The following is a 19,753-nucleotide window of genomic DNA, read 5'->3' as shown; positions in this document are numbered from 1 at the left end:
ATTGTGTGTGTGTGTGTTCATGCTCCAGGATAGGGAGATCTCCAGCCTTTCAGAGAAAAACGGCCCCAGGAATGCTGTGAATGATGGAGCCTCGGGTGCGGACGGCAGCCCAGGGATTGGCCGGTTCCTGTGGGTCCAGCCCTATAAGGCTGCAGCTGAGGACAGCGGGCGGGAGGGGAGCCGAGAGGACTCCATGTTTGGGCTGGGGGAGGGGGAGGGAGGGGGAGGGGGGGGCCAGGGGCCTACATAAACGCCACGAGGGCAAAGAGGGGCCACTCTCCATCTCCACACGGCAAACCCCCCGCCTAGCACTGTCAGGGTAAGTGGTCCTCACAACCTCTTCCCTCTGCTCCTCTCCTGCAACACCCTCTCCTCCCCCTCCCCTCTCCTCTCCTCTCTTGTCTTCCCCTCTCCCTTTCCTCCACTCCTGTCCTCTTTGTGGGGTTTTCTTTTGGGCGGCTGTCCATCCAATAGCTCCTCTCACCTGCTTTAATCTGCGGTTTACTCTCACCTGCTCCACGGTAATCTGCTCGTCGGCTAATCTATTTATCTAATTCAGCGCTGCGGAGGTCATGTGTTCAGAGCTAGATTCATTAGTCCAGGTTTGACCCGGCTAATCCATCAGATTATGTGTGTGTGTGTGTGTGAGTGTGTGCGAGTGAGAGAGAGAGAAAGAGAGGTGGCAAAAGAGAGAGAGTGCTAATTCTCAGAGTGTTGCTTGGTATCAGTAGTCGAAGCTCTCGTGTACATGCTAAGCCAGTAGACTGAGCAGCTTGCTCAGCGGGATTAAGGGATGAGGTGGAGATGTGTGTGTCGTTTGTTGTTGGGGGGATGCAGTAAATGTTATGTCAAGATCCTCTGTTGGAGCTGACTCGTGTGTTTGTTGGTCCATGTGGATTCGATTCATTCAGGGTTGCTGTACAATAGCCTTGGTCAGGTTGTGGTTAACACTGATTTGTGACATTCCATGGAAACGCGGCGCTTGTTCCAACTGAACTGCAAACTATCTTGGAGTCTCAGTTTGTTATTTCTTAACTTAAACGTTTTGGAGTCTTTCCCCGCTAAAGATGGAGTTAGAGGTGCAGACCAGGGGGCATGCTGCTGAGCTGGGCTGTGTGAGAGGAGATAGGAGGAGATCCAAATGTTTTGCTGTCAGAATTCAGACTGACTCAGTCTCTGAGCCCCTCCGCAGAGAGAAAAAAAGATAATCCTGAAGTTCATGACTAAATATGGTCCTTCTGGATGCCGCCCTCTCCTCCGATCCAAACTTCGTCTCTCTGTTTTTCTTCCTCTCGGACAGGCAGGGTGAGGGAGAAAAGGAGAGTGGGTGCGGGAGGGTGAGGGAGAAAAGGAGAGTGGGTGCGGGAGGGTGAGGGAGAGAAAAAGAGAAGGCCAGAAAGGGAGGGAGCGTTTGTACTGACCAAAGACAGACATGACTCTGCATCATTTCCTAATTAGGAAGTTTTCCCAGGGTGCAGTGCTCATTCATGAGCGAGAGTACAGTTGTAGAAGGGGAGAGGAGGAGGGGAGGGGAGGAAGAAAGGAGGGGAGAAGAAGGGGGGGAAAGGGAGAAGGACAGAGGATGCTACTAGAGAGTTTCTCATCCATAGGTGTTTTATTCTGAAAACAATGTGATTAAATGATATCTGCAATTGGTAGCTATTTGTGTTATGCAGAAACACCCAGAAATCCAAAACATTTCCAAACTTTTCCCCCCCATTTAAGTACAGTTATAGTTGCCATGTAATTCTGAATGGTCTTAAGTTTCAAGAGGTGTAACAGGACCATATTTAGATTCCAGTCAGTCTACCTGGGTGTGGTCACTACTACTACTGATAAACAAAGATGCACACACACACACACACACACACACACACACAGACACACACAGACACACAGAAAGACACACACACGTGCACACTTGCTTGAAAAAGCAATTTTTTCACACACTTTGACCATAAACCCAGCCTCCACCCCCCCCCCCACACACACACACACACTCACACACACACCAGTGACCGTGTGTCCCTCTGCAGTGACTGTTGTCCAGAGGGAGGAAGGAAGGCCCAGCTGAGAAGTGACCATGTGTGACGACGAGGAGAGCACCGCCCTGGTGTGTGACAATGGCTCCGGCCTGTGCAAGGCGGGCTTCGCCGGAGACGACGCCCCCAGGGCCGTCTTCCCCTCCATCGTTGGCCGGCCCAGACATCAGGTGAAGCCTCATTGGTCCCACGTGGGGACACGCGTGGCATAAATACACTTTGATTGGCTGAGTGAAACATTCCGTGTCCATCTTTAGACATTCATTATTATGTTTTCTTTATTTTTGTTTTACTTTCATAGATGTCAGATTGTTTTTTTTTTGTGACTCGTATTATTGTGTCTATACATATGTGTGTGTGTGTGTGTGTGTGTGTGTGTGTGCATGCTGACTCTGTCTCTCCTTACCCCAGGGAGTGATGGTGGGTATGGGCCAGAAGGACAGCTATGTGGGAGACGAGGCCCAGAGCAAGAGAGGTATCCTGACCCTGAAGTACCCCATCGAGCACGGCATCATCACAAACTGGGATGACATGGAGAAGGTATGACACGTAAGCCCTCGCTGACAGAGCTAACGAGCTAACTGACCCTGAGGGAGCAATCTCCATCCCACAGCACTGTGACCCACACAGCCTGCTGGCCTCACCCACCCTCCTCAGTCAAAGCCTGTTGTGAACGCACAGGTAGACCCTCCGTAGGAATGGCTATGGTCTCCTGAGGTATGACAGTACTACGATAACATTAGAGCAAACATGTTACGTTTACGTTTTATTCATTCAGCTTTAATCCAAAGCGATGTACTGATGGTGCATGTGGAAAGTACAACGGAAGATCTACAGTGACATTGACTCTGTTAGTCCAGTCAGTCCTTGTGGAGTACTGGGACACACATTACAATAACATGGCATTCCACATACTGACCTGGATTCCATCATGTGACCAGAAATAGCTTCCATAGCCACCCCTGGTCACTGTGTCTCGGAGTGGGAGACCCTGTGGAATTGTGGGTCTATTTCCAGAGCTCGAATATCCTAACAGAACACAGCTTAGATATACATGATACTCAGCTGTGTTTAGTGTCTCCAGACACAGGTGTTTAAGTGGCCTCCTGGGCATTGAACCCGGGTCAGTAAATCTGGAGGTTGTAAGTAAGCATCATCATGATGCCAAGAGGACATCGGTGGTCATCCAAAATGCTGTGCTGACAGAATTCTAGACGCACAGTGTAGCTCTGCTCGCCAGTCACAAATGTTCAGGCGTGTATGAGAAGGTTCCAAACAGGCTCCACCATGCAGTATCTCGAGCACCACGGCTCCTCGTGACCTCCCACGCGCTCGCTCCGACCCCACGTGACTCAGGTGTGACTCATGCTGTCAGAGTGCCGGAAGACTGGGGCAGCCTGGTGGCCGCACGCTGTCACTAGCCAGCAGGTGCACACCACAGATGGTCTCCTTGTCCTCCCACACAGGCTCCATGGTGGCTCCGCCGACACCACCACTATCTCCCTCTTTGTTGTCAGTCGTGACTGACTTCTTCTGCCGTCTCAGTGTCTTCTTCTTGTTCACCGTCGCCGTCGTGTACTTCCTGTCATCATCCTTCTCATCTCTATTAATACATTATTGTTTTGGGATGTCTGACGGGTGGTTGTGTCCGACCTGATGGGTGGTTGGTGTCTCGTTGTGTGATCTGATTGGAGGTTGGTGTGTCCGTGAGGGATCCGATTGGTGTTTGTGTCTCTTTGAGTGATGTGATTGGTGGTTGTGCCTCTGTGTGTGATCTGATTGGTAGATCTGGCATCATTCCTTCTACAATGAGCTCCGCGTGGCCCCCGAGGAGCACCCCACCCTGCTCACTGAGGCCCCCCTCAACCCCAAAGCCAACAGGGAGAAGATGACCCAGGTACACACACACACACAGACATTCATAGACCAGCACACACACACACACCTACCTGCACAATGTGGAAACAGTACACATTCATTTTACCTACACACTCAAGGTCACTGAAACACACATTGTTCACGCAGAAACACATAAAGAAACCTCTGAGTAACATTGTGCAAACTATTTATCGAATTGAAGTGATTTATCCGTATACCTAATCATATGTGTTTCTGTTCCAGATCATGTTTGAGACCTTCAACGTCCCTGCCATGTATGTAGCTATCCAGGCTGTGCTCTCACTCTACGCCTCAGGACGCACAACAGGTCAGTTCACCTCTCAATCACTCAGCCTCCTCCAAACTGACCAATCAAGTTAACTCACCTCATCTTATTAAACCAGACTGACAGTAAAGTTGCATTCCACTTTAAAGACGGTCACACCCAAAACAGTGACTCTTCACGACAAACGAGGCGTGCCTTTCAGCCACACCACAGCAGCTGGAATCAAATCCACAACCCTCCTCTTCCTCATTCCTCCTCCTCTTCCTGTCCAGGTATCGTGCTGGACTCCGGTGACGGCGTGACCCACAACGTGCCCATCTATGAGGGCTACGCCCTGCCGCACGCCATCATGAGGTTGGACCTGGCGGGCCGCGACCTCACCGACTACCTCATGAAGATCCTGACTGAGCGAGGATACTCCTTTGTCACCACAGGTGGGTGAGACAGGGCCTCACACACCCTACACAAGGGATGGGATCTAATACACCATGCACATGGGACAGGATCTAATACACCATGCACCCTGGACAGGATCTAATACACCATGCACCCTGGACAGGATCTAATACACCATGCACCCTGGACAGGATCTAATACACCATGCACCCTGGACAGGATCTAATACACCATGCACCCTGGATAGGATCTAATACACCATGCACCCTGGATAGGACCTTATTGACAACATGTATGGGATTCCAGTCAGTCTACTGTCTCATTTAATTTGATTCCAATCTACTCTGCATGGGAGGGAGATGGTGTGCTGTGTTGGAGTCTTGTGTTAAGGAAATGTAAAGGAATCTGAAATGCAGTATGGAGCCCTGTGAAAACACCAGTTTGTCATGCCACACACAAAATACTTTTTCGAACTCCTTTTCTCTCTTTCTATCGTTCTCAAACTCTCTTGCCTTGTGTCCCCCCGTCCAGCCGAGAGAGAAATTGTCCGTGACATCAAGGAGAAGCTGTGCTACGTGGCGCTGGACTTTGAGAACGAGATGGCCACCGCCGCCACCTCCTCCTCGCTGGAGAAGAGCTACGAGCTTCCTGACGGGCAGGTCATCACCATCGGCAACGAGCGTTTCCGCTGCCCCGAAACCCTGTTTCAGCCCTCCTTCATCGGTGAGACATCTCTCTCTCTCTCCAGAACCTTCTACCCATGTTTCCCCCTCTCCTCAAGCATCTTCCTCCCTTTCTCTTGTGCCCTTCATCTTTCTCTTCTCCTTTGTACTCTTTCTATCTCTTTAAATTGCGTGAGTCACAACAGGCTTGTCAATCAAGATCTCTGATCTACCCACGGTACCGTCTCTGTTACTTATCTCTGTCCACACACACACACACATCCCCCGTCCAGGTATGGAGTCTGCTGGTATCCATGAAACCACCTACAACAGCATCATGAAGTGTGACATCGACATCCGTAAGGACCTGTACGCCAACAACGTCCTGTCTGGTGGTACCACCATGTACCCTGGTATTGCTGACCGCATGCAGAAGGAGATCACCGCCTTAGCGCCCAGCACCATGAAGATCAAGGTGAGGTTACACATGTACACACACACTCAGATTCGTTTTTGAATCCTATCGTGGCCCGACCATTTACTCACATTCGAATCTAACAGAAAGGTTATGAGGCCCAGCAAAATGGTAGGGGAAACAACAGGACCACACATCCACACATAGACACACACGACCAGACATTCCACAGCTCGACTCTGCAGTTCACCTCCAGCACTAACCTCCCCCCCCCACGTCACCCAGATCATCGCCCCCCCAGAGAGGAAGTACTCTGTCTGGATCGGAGGCTCCATCCTGGCCTCGTTGTCCACCTTCCAGCAGATGTGGATCAGCAAGCAGGAGTACGACGAGGCGGGCCCCAGCATCGTCCATCGCAAGTGCTTCTAGACACCCCCCTCCTCGCCCTCACCCCGCCCCACCAACCCTTCCCAGCCTGGGCCACTGTCACCCTCACCTTCCCCTCTCCCCTCCAGCCCTTCCAGCCCAAGCTCTGTTCTGTTTAGCTCTGTTGCCTGTAAACTGTGAAAGTGGTGCCCCTGCCCTCGCTACCTCCTCTTCCCCCCTCTGACCTCCCCCCTACCCAGCCAACCCCCCCCCCCCCCCCCCCCCCCCCCCCCCCCCCTGACCTCCCCCTCCTTCCTGTCTTTGCACTGCCCACCTCCCCGAGAGAATGCTGGTTGTTGTTGTATTGTTTATTGTTGGTTGTAGTTGTTTCATACGAATGAATAAAGCTTGAATGTGCAGCTGGTTACAGTACTAAACGTTCGGGGACGTTTCCTGGGTGTGTCTGCATGTGGAGTCAGATGATAAGGGATAAGAGCCCTCTAGTGGTCAGCCTGTTTAACTACATCCCTGTCTGCTGTAATAAGATAGAGGCCAGCTACCATGTATTGCTACACAACTGTTTGTGTGGATTTGAAGGTGAACACCCCAGGACAGAATAAAGCTCTCATACAAGGCTCTCCATGTCTCCACCGTGTCCTCATTTTCAATCCAAGTCCAATCAAGCAACAATCAGCTCAATGCTAAGTCTGAGCCAGATGTGTGGTAAGTCATGGACTAAACTGGATTGGCAGGGCTCCCATTGCTGACGTGCGAAGCCACCCCTCCGTGTTCTGGATTGCTGATGAACCGGATCTGAGCCTCGTCTCCGTTCTTCGACCTCATCCCTCATTCTCGGTGTCTACGAGGCCTTTTAAACAGGATGAAAACATGTCAAACCGGCTTCCTCTGGGTCTGTGAAGGATGCTGACAGGGCCGGCCTTCTGAGACACTGCTTGCACAAGGGACAGACAACTAACATGTTATTTGATCTCTACAGCTCTGCTATCTCTAATTTGCTAGTATCTCTGGTTTCTCTAGAGCTGGCATCTGTAGAGCTGCTTTCTTTAAAGTTGCTCTCTCTGGTCTGCCGTTTCCCAGAGCTGGTTCTGCTACGGCTGGTATCTGTAGAGCTGCTTCCTCGATAGCTGATACTTCTAGTCCACAGGTGTCTCTAGCTTGATCCAGACACGCAGGCCGGTCCACAGATCCACACAGGAGTGTGACGTGTCAGGCAAACATGACATCCATCAGATCTCCACTAGACATGGAAGGGTGTTGTGCGTATTAGGAGTCCCATCCACAGGCTACAGGGTATTTCAGGTGCTGGGTGGGTACAACAGACAGTCCACAGACACAGGACGGATCAGTAGCAGTTTTATTAGTAAACCGGCAGTGTAAAAGAGGGGCGTGACCTTCACATACAGGCTCAAGGGTCACGGCCACAGTCCACACACACACACACACACACACAAAGCCACAAGAACATACACGTTTGCTTCAAGCTCGTAGCCACGCAGTGGAACATGGGCTTTTACGGAGCAGAGACGGTGCAGTCCCTGAACCACTTGGGTACGGACGCCCTCGCTCTCCGGTGGACCCTGTGAAGGCTGTCAGCGGTGACAGAACCTCGGGGGAGGGCTCTTCCTGCCTCGGCCGCCGACGGAGATGAACAATGGTGGAGCTCCCCATCCCTGTTCCTGGGTAGCTAACAGTCCAGTAGGGTTATTATTTCCTTAGACTGTAACTAACCTGACTCCCAGCAGCTGTTAGAAGGGTGTGCACTAAATGAGGGTTGGGGGAGCCCAGAAAGAGGGTTGGAGAGCTCTGGACTAGCTGGGAAGGAGCTTTGAGACACCCACGCCTCCTGAGACATGACCACCTGGGTACAGAATCAGCATGAGATAGAAAAATAAGACAGACTTTGTCTATTGCCAAAATACTTCAAATGATCCTAATGCCTCGGAGCTTTAGAGAACTCACCCTGAAACCTGGTACCCCTCACAGAAAAAGGGTAGAGGAGAGGAGGATATAGGAGAGGAGGATATAGGAGAGGAGGATACAGGAGAGGAGGATATAGGAGAGGAGGATATAGGAGAAAAGATAAGGCGTCTACGGTGTCTTTGTTTGACTGATATTTTCAGAGCACTTTGGTAGGGCTTCTCCAGACAGTAGAACAACCTCTAGGCGGAGGGATACGTTAGGTCCTGCTTGGTTGAGCTTCCCCAGACAGACCACCTCTCTAGGTGAAGGGATATGTTAGGTCCAAGTCACCACTTGCGACACACATAGTTAAAAACTTGAAAGACTGTGACATCCAAGTGGCCAATGTGTTTACCAGTTAGAAGTCAAACACGACCACAAAACACAAAAGCAACTTCCTAGACCAGTTAGCCACAAAGTTGTCATCAAAATTCAAGCAGTGAGTTTGTCATATCACTTCAAATGTTCACCAAACCTGGCTCAGCAAGAAGTCTTTATACACACACACGCACACGTCTCAAGTCTGCGCAAGCACACATATACACACACACACGCGCACACCATCTCTGAGACATTTCAGGCCTTGTGCTGTAAAGGCCTTTGTCAACTAGTCCTTCCTCATCGAAATGCCATCGCATAAACAAGCAGGATAAAAAACAACAACAGCAGCAGCATTAAAACAACAATAAACTTCAACAAAGTTCACAGCTCCACTGTCCAAGTTCACGACACTCCAGCGTTTAACAGGCCCGCTCCGTTTACAGTACCGTCTTCACAGAAATAAATAAAAGTACAAATGCCGTCATGTAAACAAACATTTCCAGTCTGCGATGTGGCGGGGGAGGGTTGGGCTCATGTTGGCGTTACGCTGTGAGGAGGGGGTGAGGGTTCATGGTGCGGGGGTGAGGGTGGGGCCCCCTCTCTGTCACCTGAGGTCCAGCACTGTGGTCTTGTAGTCCTTCAACACCACGTGCTTACAATGCTGCAACACAAAGAGGCTGGATGAACAACCATGAACCCAGGAAAGAAACACACACACACGATAACAAACACATAGTTGGAAAAAAACATTGGTCCCTGTGTCAGAAGGCCACAAGAGTGTAGATGTTAACACCCTGAAATCCGTCACAGTGCTCTCAGAGGGGGGAGGGGGGGTGTGTGTGTGTGTAGAGTTACTCACGGTGAAGAGGGGAGGGTCCTTGGAGTGGGGGTGAAAGCCTTTCATCCTGCAGCCTCCCACCTCCCCCATGCCTGGGCCTGTGAGCCTGAACACCCCCGTACTGAAACACACACATCAGAGAGGAACAGACAGTTGTACTGAATAGTATCAGATGAGACACCCAAAATATACCACACCCTTCCTGCAGGCTGAAGGAGACTTACAGAGAAGAGAAAGAGTTTGAGACAATAAAGAGGGTGAGAGAGAGTAAGAGGAGACAGTGAGTAGAACAGACGACAGAGAGTGAGATCATTTCAGAGAGAGAGAGAGAGAGAGAGAGAGAGAGAGAGAGAGGAGAGAGAGAGAGAGAGAGAGAGAGAGAGAGAGAGAGAGAGAGAGAGAGAGAGAGAGAGAGAGAGAGAGAGAGAGAGAGAGAGAGAGAGAGAGAGAGAGAGAGAGAGAGAGAGAGAGAGAGAGAGGGAAGTAGAAGAGGGCGAGCCGTACTCGTTGTGTTTGGGGGCGCAGACGATGGCGATGGCCTCCGGCAGCATGAGCTGGTAGGAGCAGTGCGTGTGCAGGTCTACACTGGACAGGAAGGCTGTCTGGGTGGGGTGGGTCTGGGGGAGGGGGGGCACGTATAAACATGTTACATCTGGGCTCTTCATTCATCACTCATCACTCACTTTCTCCCTCTCACTCTCTCTCTCTCTCTGGCACATTATCAGGGATCCCTTTAGCCTTGGCTTCTGATGAACTGTAGGCTGAATAACTAGAACATGCTTCTCTGTCCCTGGTTTCCATGGGGATATCTGATTATGTCATTATTGGAGGAGTATTACAATAGGGTCACTTTACTGTTAATACTCAACCTTGCACTTTGTCTCCGCACACACAAACACAACACGGTCAGAGTAGACTATCAACTTAATTTGTTGTTTGTTGAAAGACAGAGACAGCGTGTATGAGAAATAGAGTGAGTGTGTGTGAGAGTGACAGTGCGTGTGTGTGTGTGTGCGTGTGTGTGTGTGAGAGAGTGACTGTGTGTGTGTGCGTGTGTGCGTGTGTGTGTATGTGAGAGTGACTGTGTGTGTGTGTGAGAGAGTGACTGTGTGTGTGTGTGTGTGTGTGAGAGAGAGTGACTGTGTGTGTGTGTGTGTGTATGTGAGAGTGACTGTGTGTGCCCTCACGTGGATCCAGCCCAGAGTGAGCAGGTTGTGATGGTCCTGGAAGCTGAAGAGCTCCTCAACGTTCTCCATGTCACAGTAGTCCGGCCCGGCAGACTGTTTAGGGACCACCACGTGGGTCAGCACAAACTCATTATGGGTCTGCAGGGAGAGAGAGAGAGAGGTTAATGTGATGTTGACATTGGTTGACCTAGCATGTTCATTTGACAAGCTATTCATGTGTTCATCAGGTCATGTGTTCATGAGGTCTCCCGGTGTGTTCATGTTTCTCAGAAGGTCATGTGTTCAGTCGGGCGTGTTGGCGTGATCAAGCCGTACCAGTTTCCCACAGAGCACGCCGCAGGTCTCGATGCCGCGGGCCGTGTTGCTGTCGGCCAGCAGGAGGAAGCGGTAGGTCAGGTCTCTGGAGAGGACCACCCTCCTCAGCCCCTCCACGCGCTGGGCTGCACACACAAACACAGAGAGACGCGCGCACACGAGACACACACAGAAACACACACACACAGGCTTAAAACCTCCACAGAAGGAGCGAACGCGTCGCTGCCTCGTGTCATGATGCCCAATATTTAACTTCCCTCAGCTCTCTGCTCCAATCAGCCATCATGATTTCACGTGACACAAGATCCACTCTCTGGCCTCCCAACTCGGGCTAGCATCCTGTGTCCACCTGACCACCCCCCCGCCCCCCGCGACCCCTGGATGACCCCAACCACTCACTCTGGACTGTGCCGGCAGCTTTGGCGCTGGGGGGCGGCGGCTTGTTCCTGTCGGGGTCGGGGAGGGCTCGGACGTGGTTCTTGGCGGCCTGCGTCGTCAGGCAGGACCCGTCCGTCTGCTCGGGCAGTTGGGAGGCCGCCTCCTCCCTGCGATTGGCCAGCTCCTGGCGCCGCAGCTGGTCCTCAAAGTGGCGGAACTGCTCCGACTCCAGCTGCATCCGGCGGAGCTGCGCGACGCGCTGCCTCTCCTCCTCCAATAGGGAGAGGCGCTGGAGCTGCTGGCCACACCCCTCCGCCACCACCGCCTGGCTCTGGAGACACATCGTTGGAGACGCGTGATTGGACAATTTTCGAAGGCTGCCGTCGTGGGGGGGGGTTCTCCAACCGAAAAGCGTCACAACTCGTTCGGGACGACGTCCGTTTAGAAACACGTGAGCTGTTCCAACACACAGCTAATACAAGGTGGGTGTGTCCTGTCTCTCTCTTTGGTCCAGTACGAGTCTCACCATCTGTCTGTCTGTCAACCTGTCTGTCTTTCTGCATCTCTGCCTCAGGGCTTAGAGCCAGAAATAGAGCTGTCAGTCAGGCTAGCCAGACACTAAGCTGATTGGGGTGGACTGTCACAGAACGTTCTCATGTACCAATCAATTTTAATCAACTTGTGTCGCAATGTAGTGCAAACCGAGTGCACCCCATGTAGCCAGTGGTGTGCTAACCTGGCTCCTCAGGTACTCCGCGTGTTCTCTGTTGTACTTCTCATGGAGAAGCTTCTTCAGCTGGTCCTTCCTGGGGAACGCCACTTCCTGTAATTTCTGCAATGGCGTGAAACCAGGAAGTGATGATATGTCACACTCAATTTCTGCTACTCAGTTTCACAGCATTTTGTACCAGTTACGGCCCCTCCACACACCCCCTCCACCCTCCCACCCCCCTCCAAACACACACACGCATGCACATTTTTGTCTGACAGAGAGCTTGAGTCTTAGATCAGCACTATGGGCGGTCTCTATAAAAAGCAGGGCGGGAGTGTGGAGGGGAAGGGCTGAGGATTAGGCAGGGTTTGGGTTAGGGAGAGGTTCTCCCTGGGTTAGCGAGAGGTTCTCCCTGGGTTAGGGGCAGGGACGAAGGGGAGGGGGGGGGGGGGTTTGGGGTCCTACCTTCATGATGACCTGCTTCTCTGGGACACTGCACTGCTGGTAGTCCCTGTGGGCCGGAAGCTTCTCCACAAATAATCTGGACACACAGACAGACAGCATGAGCACAGCCTGGTTTATGAACTGGTGTGTCCTGGCGTGACTATTGGGTTGCATGTCCTAAACTTCTCTGGTCTGGTATTGTGAAGGACTAATAACTTTACTGCTAATCAATGCTGCTGTACCAATCACTACCTCAAGTATATAAAATTGTATGTAATGCTTTATACTAAAACATATATCCAATTGTGATCAATTGATTTACTAAAGAACAGATGGGATCAGGCAACAGGATGTTTTTGTGTAAAGTAAGGTTGTGCTGAAATATATCAGTATAGTAAGATCGTGCTAGAATGTAACTTTGGCTTGTGGCAAGAATGCCGATGTCAGGCAAACTTTCTGGTAGTCGAGTTGGTGGCACTCATGGACTGGTGTGAGCACAATGGGGCTCCTCAGCCTTTGGGAGCAGAGTGTCAAAATGAGAGATAAGGTGATGCTGGGACTGTAACTCTTCTCTGCTTCAGGACGAATCAGACCAGCCGGTCTGGCTACCTTTGGGTATGCTGGAGAACCTGCCCCCCCCCCTCCCTCTCACTGGATGCCCCCTGCCCCCTGGAGAACCTGCCCTCCCCCCTCCCTTCTCACTGGATGCCCCCTGCCCCTTGGAGACCCTGTCCTCACCTGCCCCCATACATCATCAGACCTAGGAGTGGTCTTCCCCCCCTACTCCTGGAGACACAACCCCCCCCCCCTTCTCTCCCTGGAGATGCAGCTCCCACCACCCCGCACATCATCAGGACCTAGGGGTGATCTACTCCCTTACCTGGAGAACCCCCCCCTTGATTACATCAGACCTGTGGGTCTTGTCTGCCCCCCTCCCTGAGCAGACCTGTGGCTGTTCTCCGCCCCCTCCCTCTCTGAACATCATCAGATCCTTGGACTGCCCACCAAGTGCCACCGTGAACGCCCTGGAAATGTAATTGGATAACCACATTCCCCCCCCCCCCCCCATGGTCTATTGACCAATCACCTATCGAAGACTTCCCTCTCTGGGGGGTACAAGACCTGTCTCCTGAGGACAGGGAGACAGAACTTGGACTGGGCCGAACTCTCTCTCTGATCTCTGTCACGACCACTTTCTCAACGAAGGCCTTCGTTTCATCTATTCTGTGACTCTGTTTCTGTGAAGCTGCATTGGCATCATCGAATGATTCACTGTGATAGACTGAAGAACATCCTGGTGTGTTTTTTTCCTTGTGTATTCTTGTGATTGCATCATTTCTTATTATTAAACTACAAATAACTCGGTCTGGTATTTAACCTTGTATCATTCTCCACCACACAGTTTGACACGCCTTAACAGTATATATGTACTGGTCTGGTACAGTCAATGTTTTGGTGTTTGGGCTGGTGTATCTACTGGTACAGTATACTGTTCTGGTATGCGTACTGGACTGGTCTGGGTAACAGTGTGTCTCTTACGTGATGAACTTGTTGTAGAGGACGTAGGCGTTCTCCAGGCTGCCCTCCTCCAGGTACACTGCCGCCATGCGCTCCATCTCCACCCCGGAGCGGAAGTAGCGACGGGGGGCGATCTCCTCGTTGATCTCCACGCTGCAGCCCATCTTGCTGAGAGCCCGCACGCGCTCCACCGCCGCCAGGCTCACGTCCGTGTAGTCCGGCTCGGCCGCCAGCTTCTTCTGCGGACGGGGGAAGGGTCGAGGGGGTCAGAGCTTGGGGACACCACAGACCATGGCAATCTGACGTGTTTACAGGACTGGAGCGCGCGTGTGTGTGTCCATGTCTGTGTGTGTTTCCATGTTTGACTGTGTGTGTGGGAGAGCCAAGACTAGCGGGGACTTTTTAATGAGGCACTCCACAAGTCTATTTAGCTGCATTCGACCCCATTTGATGGCTCACAGTGGGCCAGTGTGGTGCCATGGATGATGACTTACAGAGGCTGAGGAAGCCTTTGGCACCAACAGCCTGACAGGCGGAAGTGACTCTCTCTCTCTCCCTCCCTCGCTCTCTGTGCCTGAGAAGGAGCTGTGTTTGTGTGGTGCATGTGTGTGTGTGTGTGAGGTTGTGTGTGTGAGGTTGTGTGTGTACAGAGAGATAGCCCCTCTCTTGTCCCCGCTCCTCTATTCATAAAGAGAAGAGGAGGAGGAGTGGAGAGGCTGACATCCGCTCCCTGCCTCCCACGTTCCCTTGCACCCCAGGATGGGGGGATGAGGCTGAATGAAGGGATGGGTACGAGGAAGGCAGGGAGGGAGGGACAGAGCAGCAGCTGTTGGGAAACTTGATAAAAAACGGAGTGAGAGGAAGCTGCCTCTGTCCCAGACCTCCTCCTCCTCTCATCCCCCTCACCCTCCTCTCATCCCCCACCTCCTCCTCTCACCCCCCACCTCCTCCTCTCATCCCCCTCACCCTCCTCTCACCCCCCTCCTCCTCCTCTCATCCCTTTCCTCCTCCTCTCACCCCCTCCTCTCACCCCCCTCCTCCTCCTCTCATCCCTTTCCTCCTCCTCTCATCCCCCACCTCCTCCTCTCACCCCCCACCTCCTCCTCTCACCCCCCTCCTCCTCCTCTCATCCCCCTCACCCTCCTCTCATCCCCCAGCTCCAACTCCCCCCACCCTGCCTCCTCCTCTGTCTCACTCTCTACTCACCCCCTCTCCCGACTCCAGCTTTCCAACCCCTTTCACATCTCTGAAAGGATCAGAGATCTGATCTTTCAGCAGATTGCAGAAAACAGCCATTACAGATTCTGCACGCTGAATCGGCCCAACACCACACACACACACACACACACACGTACACACACAAGCCTCACCAGCGTGTTGAAGCTGAAGCCGTAGTCCATGGTGTGTGTGGTCTTCTCTGGTGTCTCACAGGCTTTGCTCTGCCCACACAACTCTCGTCCATCTGCCACCTCCCATGATCCTTCACTGCAGGAGGGTGGGGGGGGGGGGGGGGGTGAGGGTAAACACAGAGGGTGCTGATGATGGTGACCTGGAGGTTAATAAACCCTTCAATCCTCTAGTTTTTTTTGTCTTTCCATCCATCAATCCTCCTTTCTCTTGAATCTGTTTTTTCTTTAAGTCTTTCTCTCTGCTTTCCCTTCCCCCCCCCCTTTGTCAGGTTAACTGGGTATGTGTTTTTAATTGCAGATAAACAGGCTTTGCTCACCATTTCTGAGAATTCGCAAAAAAAAGAGTACATTTAATTCTAGCAGTTTTTTTTTTCTAATAGCCAATGCCTTGTGGCCTCCAAGAAATGTGCTACAGTTGCTATGACAGCTTGTAACTAAGCAGCAACGCCGGGTGACTCATGTGCAAGTCTTCATCTGAGAACTCATTCTTGGGTGAGCTGTGTGTGTGCACGTGAGTTAGTGTCCATTGACACATGCGCGCATGTGGCAATTTAAGCTTGTGTGTGTTTGTGTGCAGGGCTTTCTGCCTGCATGGTGGGTTTTTGGGTTTGTGTGTTCCAGCGGCTCCGCTTTCCACCACTGACCCAGAGTCTGTTTTCCCACACATGTCCACAACCTCTCATCCAGGGCAGAACAGACCCTGGAACCGATTAGCCACTCTACTGTGTGAAAGTGCTCCGGTCAATGGTACGACAGTATACAGCTGCCATGGTAACGCTTGGTGTGCTGTTACTAAGGACCAGAGAATGAGGTTGTGAGGGAACACACTGGACCCAGGTGACTGGATGTATTGACTGCTGCTGGATGTGAAAGAGCGAGGCCTCTGCTGACTGAGCATGTTAATGTGAACACCGTTCCACTCGGTTAGGAAAAGCCAGCAGTCTGAATGAGAAGACAACAGAGACATGTTAGGTCAACAAATAAAAACTAAAACTTCACTTCATGTCACGGCCAAAGTAAGCCTTTCCTACACTATTAAACCGGTGGTAAATCCTTCAAAACGTTGACAGAACCCTGTAAATTATCTACAAGGATCCTCAGTGTGTTCTGTGGAAGTGTTTTCTCCAGTGTTTCTCTTCAGTTCTTAAGTCACTGGCTGGCACTTGTTGTTGGCTGGCCAAGCTGCTGGCTCCCCCCCTCCCCCCCCCCCCCCCCCCCCATCATGTTCAGACAGATGGACATTCAACATGTTTCTGCTGAGCACCAGGGCAGCAAACTGACAGAATAGTTCTGGTGCCCGGACAAGCTCGAGCCGCTGCTAAACGGTGCTGACTCATCATCAGTGATGACTGAGGCTGGGAGAAAGTAAACCCACTCAGATGGTATTTACAATGGAAATGAAGAGAAACCAACAAAAAAAAAAGCATCAGTCAGTCAGGGTCGATCTGTTAGTCAGGCACACTGGTATAGAGGAACAGTCATTCGGTGAGATGTAGTCAGTCAAATTGTCACACAAAAAAGAAACAGTCATTCAGTTAGACAATACCAGGGTAAAAACAGATAGTCCGTCAAATAGTCAAAAAATAAACAGTCACTCCATTTGACACTGTCAGAGCAAAAACAGTCAGTGAAATACAGTCATCTAAAAAATAAACGGTCATTTAGAGTCTAAATTTTAGACTACCAGATTAAACAAAAACAGTCAGGTAAGCACTGTGATATGTAACAGAAACATTCACTAAAAGAGAGAAGCTGTTATGTGTATAAAACGGTATACGAGTATGTAATTTTACAGCATACCTCAAGAACAAACGGGTCAATCTACACTGCACCTTTCACAGTCATGTACGGCTCTATACCGATTTGCCATGATGACTTAGCAATTAGCCGACTATAGACTGAGCTCGTAGAATAAATCTGAATGTGAATGTGAATCTCATTTTCAGCACTGATGAGCTTGAGTGACTGATTACTAATTGGCTATACATAACTTGGTTCCTCACAACATTCTAATATTTTAGTTGTTAAAGTTATAGGTATGGCAATCTGGAATTTCCTGCTTTTCGTTTCCTGTTGGAGAGTGTTGCTGCCAGATCAGAGCTCGAGTTTTATAGATGAGAAAATCGCAACAACGTTAGGAATGCATCTCCTCCAGACTCTTTACAGGAGGCTAAATTATCACTGCGAAGTATTCCCTGCTGAGTTAACCTGGCTAGAGAGGGCATGCTAAGCACTGTCAGACCTATTATTGACCACTGAAGAGTGATTTACAACCAATGCATCAATTCATCAGCGAGTGCCTCGTTACGTCCTGTTAGGCTATAAAAACGAATGAATGGTTTTTAATAACGCACACCACTCCATTCGATTAAAACAATAAATAAGGGACACTATAGAGATGGAAATCTGGGGCTCACCAGTTAATTCTCTCGTGTGTCCAATGGCTGATCCCCTTGCCCACTCCACATCGCCGCCACGGTCACATGTGGTGCATGCTAGAAAGTGGAGCATGAGCAGCAACCTGCTTGTTAGGTTTCTAAATCGTGCGTAACCGGTTTAACAACCTATCCACTCCCCTTCATGGAGAAAATAGAATAGCCTACCTTTAGAAATGAAATGATATGAAGTTTCAAAATGTTATAAAATGGCTGAATGCCGTGGCCGAAATCCGATGCGCTATGAAGCGAGTCAGATTGTTATCCTGAGAGGTCAGTGTGCGCGGCTCGGCTGCTGCATCAGCGGTGTAGTACTGTACAATGTCAGCAGCAGCGGTGGACCCCATGAAGGGATGTGTCATTCGAAGTGGGCGGGGATGAGAATACACTTCAAACATCCAGCGCACTACTGGACAAAGGAACGAACGCCCCACGACATTGACACAGCGGTAGTTCTTTGTGTCACATACTTCATTTGATAATTACTTATAATGGCGTACAGCTGCACGTAACAGCTATAGATATGGCCTTATAAAAAAGGCGGTCGCGCAGCGCCATTGTAGGCTACAAAAAACCGAGCGCTGATTGGCCACATGGACCATAATATCGACATTCAAGGCCGGGGTCTGTGGGGAAAGAAAATCACATAAACTACTACGCGGGGGCAAGGACGAATTATTTATCTGAAAGGCAATCCTAACCTACAATTAGCCTACATTGGCTGCTAATCCCGACAAAGATGGTGATCAAGATAGAAAATTACACTGCATAAATTAAGTTAGTTTTCGCTAGATGGCGTAGGCCCTACATAATTCCTCTATCTGAACATAACCTGAACATGCACAGTTCAGTTTAGTGGAACCGCAGCATTTGGACCAATGGGATAAACCTAGGTCGATCTTAAATCTGTTGTCATTCAACCATAATTACCATGTAATTACAGTTACTACCAGTACTGCTAGTTTATGTACCCTTAGTATATAGTCCACATATTTTAATTAGAGGTTCCTATATGTTTATTGTATGCACCTATTTACATTTACATTTATTCATTTAGAAGACGCTTTTATCCAAAGCGACTTCCAAGAGAGAGCTTCACAAAGTGCATAGGTCACTGATAATAACAACAAGATAGCCCCACAGCATTGCGGGTAGTCAAAAACAAGAAGTACATATTGTGAACAACCAAAAAATAGTGCTAAAGGGAAGAAACCATAAGAGCATGTAGTTAAACAAGTTAAAAATTACACAACATTAATCTCTAAGTGCAGGTGTACCTGTAGGAAAGCAATAAAATAGGATTAACTAAAAAAGAATACAACAGTTTAAATCAGCTACCACTAACCAACAAGAGCAACAGTCTAAGCAAGAGTCATTGTGAACCTTGAGGAAACTAGCGTTGGGTTCAGCAAACCATTCCTAAGTACCATTGTACTCCCGGAACAAGTGTGTCTTGAGCCTTCTCTTGAAGGTGGAGAGACAGTCCGTGTCTCTGATGGAGGTGGGGAGTTGATTCCACCACTGGGGTGCCAGGCAGAAGAAGAGCTTGTGCTGGGACCGGGCAGTCTTGAGAGGTGGGACCACCAGGCGGTTGTCTGAAGAAGACCGTAGGTGGCGGGTGGGGGTGTAAGGCTGCAGGAGAGACTTGATGTAGTCGGGCGCAGTCCCGTTCACTGCTCGGAAGGTCAGTACCAGGGTCTTGAATCTGATGCGGGCCGTTATGGGTAGCCAGTGGAGGGAGATGAGGAGCGGGGTAACGTGGGAGCGTCTGGGTAGATTGTAGACCAGACGGGCCGCTGCGTTCTGAATCCTCTGAAGAGGGCGGGTTGCGCATGATGGGAGACCGGCGAGCAGCGAGTTGCAGTAGTCCAACTTGGAGAGGACAAGTGCTTGGACAAGCAGCTGGGTGGAGTGCTCAGACAGGTATCTCCTGATCTTCCGGATGTTGTAAAGGGTGAATCTACACGACCGGGAGACCGCAGCAATGTGGGCCGTGAGGGAGAGCTCGTCATCCATGGTAACCCCAAGGTTCCTGGCAGAGGATGAGGGGGTCACCGTCGCAGATCCCAGGGTTATTGAGAAGTCATGGGAGATGGAGGGTTTGGCCGGGATGATGAGAAGTTCCGTTTTGGCAAGGTTCAGCTGGAGGTGGTGCTCAGTCATCCAGGCGG

At 50.6% G+C, this 19,753-nt stretch overlaps 2 protein-coding genes across 2 annotated transcripts; one reads left to right on the top strand and one right to left on the bottom strand.

Moving 5' to 3' along the window:
- Positions 1–214: 214 nt before the first annotated feature.
- acta2 (actin alpha 2, smooth muscle) lies at positions 215–6,683 on the top strand. The gene is made up of 9 exons (XM_047033092.1): positions 215–319; positions 2,037–2,212; positions 2,454–2,582; positions 3,829–3,939; positions 4,164–4,248; positions 4,479–4,640; positions 5,134–5,325; positions 5,558–5,739; positions 5,965–6,683. Exons 2-9 carry the CDS (start codon positions 2,084–2,086, stop codon positions 6,106–6,108), a joined length of 1,134 nt encoding a protein of 377 aa, XP_046889048.1. The 5' UTR covers positions 215–319; positions 2,037–2,083; the 3' UTR covers positions 6,109–6,683.
- Positions 6,684–6,940: 257 nt separating this feature from the next.
- stambpl1 (STAM binding protein-like 1) lies at positions 6,941–17,943 on the bottom strand. The gene is made up of 12 exons (XM_047033079.1): positions 17,751–17,943; positions 17,565–17,642; positions 15,109–15,223; positions 13,760–13,977; positions 12,242–12,317; positions 11,801–11,896; positions 11,086–11,395; positions 10,687–10,811; positions 10,372–10,509; positions 9,689–9,801; positions 9,206–9,305; positions 6,941–9,007 (listed from the first exon to the last, which is right to left on the bottom strand). The coding sequence occupies exons 3-12, from the start codon at positions 15,136–15,138 to the stop codon at positions 8,951–8,953; spliced, it is 1,263 nt and encodes a 420-aa protein (XP_046889035.1). The 5' UTR covers positions 15,139–15,223; positions 17,565–17,642; positions 17,751–17,943; the 3' UTR covers positions 6,941–8,950.
- Positions 17,944–19,753: the final 1,810 nt, after the last annotated feature.

This window comes from Hypomesus transpacificus, chromosome 13, assembly GCF_021917145.1.
Source record: "Hypomesus transpacificus isolate Combined female chromosome 13, fHypTra1, whole genome shotgun sequence".
NCBI lineage: Eukaryota > Metazoa > Chordata > Actinopteri > Osmeriformes > Osmeridae > Hypomesus > Hypomesus transpacificus.
Note: the sequence above shows the minus strand (reverse complement) of the source record. Positions and strands in the feature narration are given on the sequence as shown.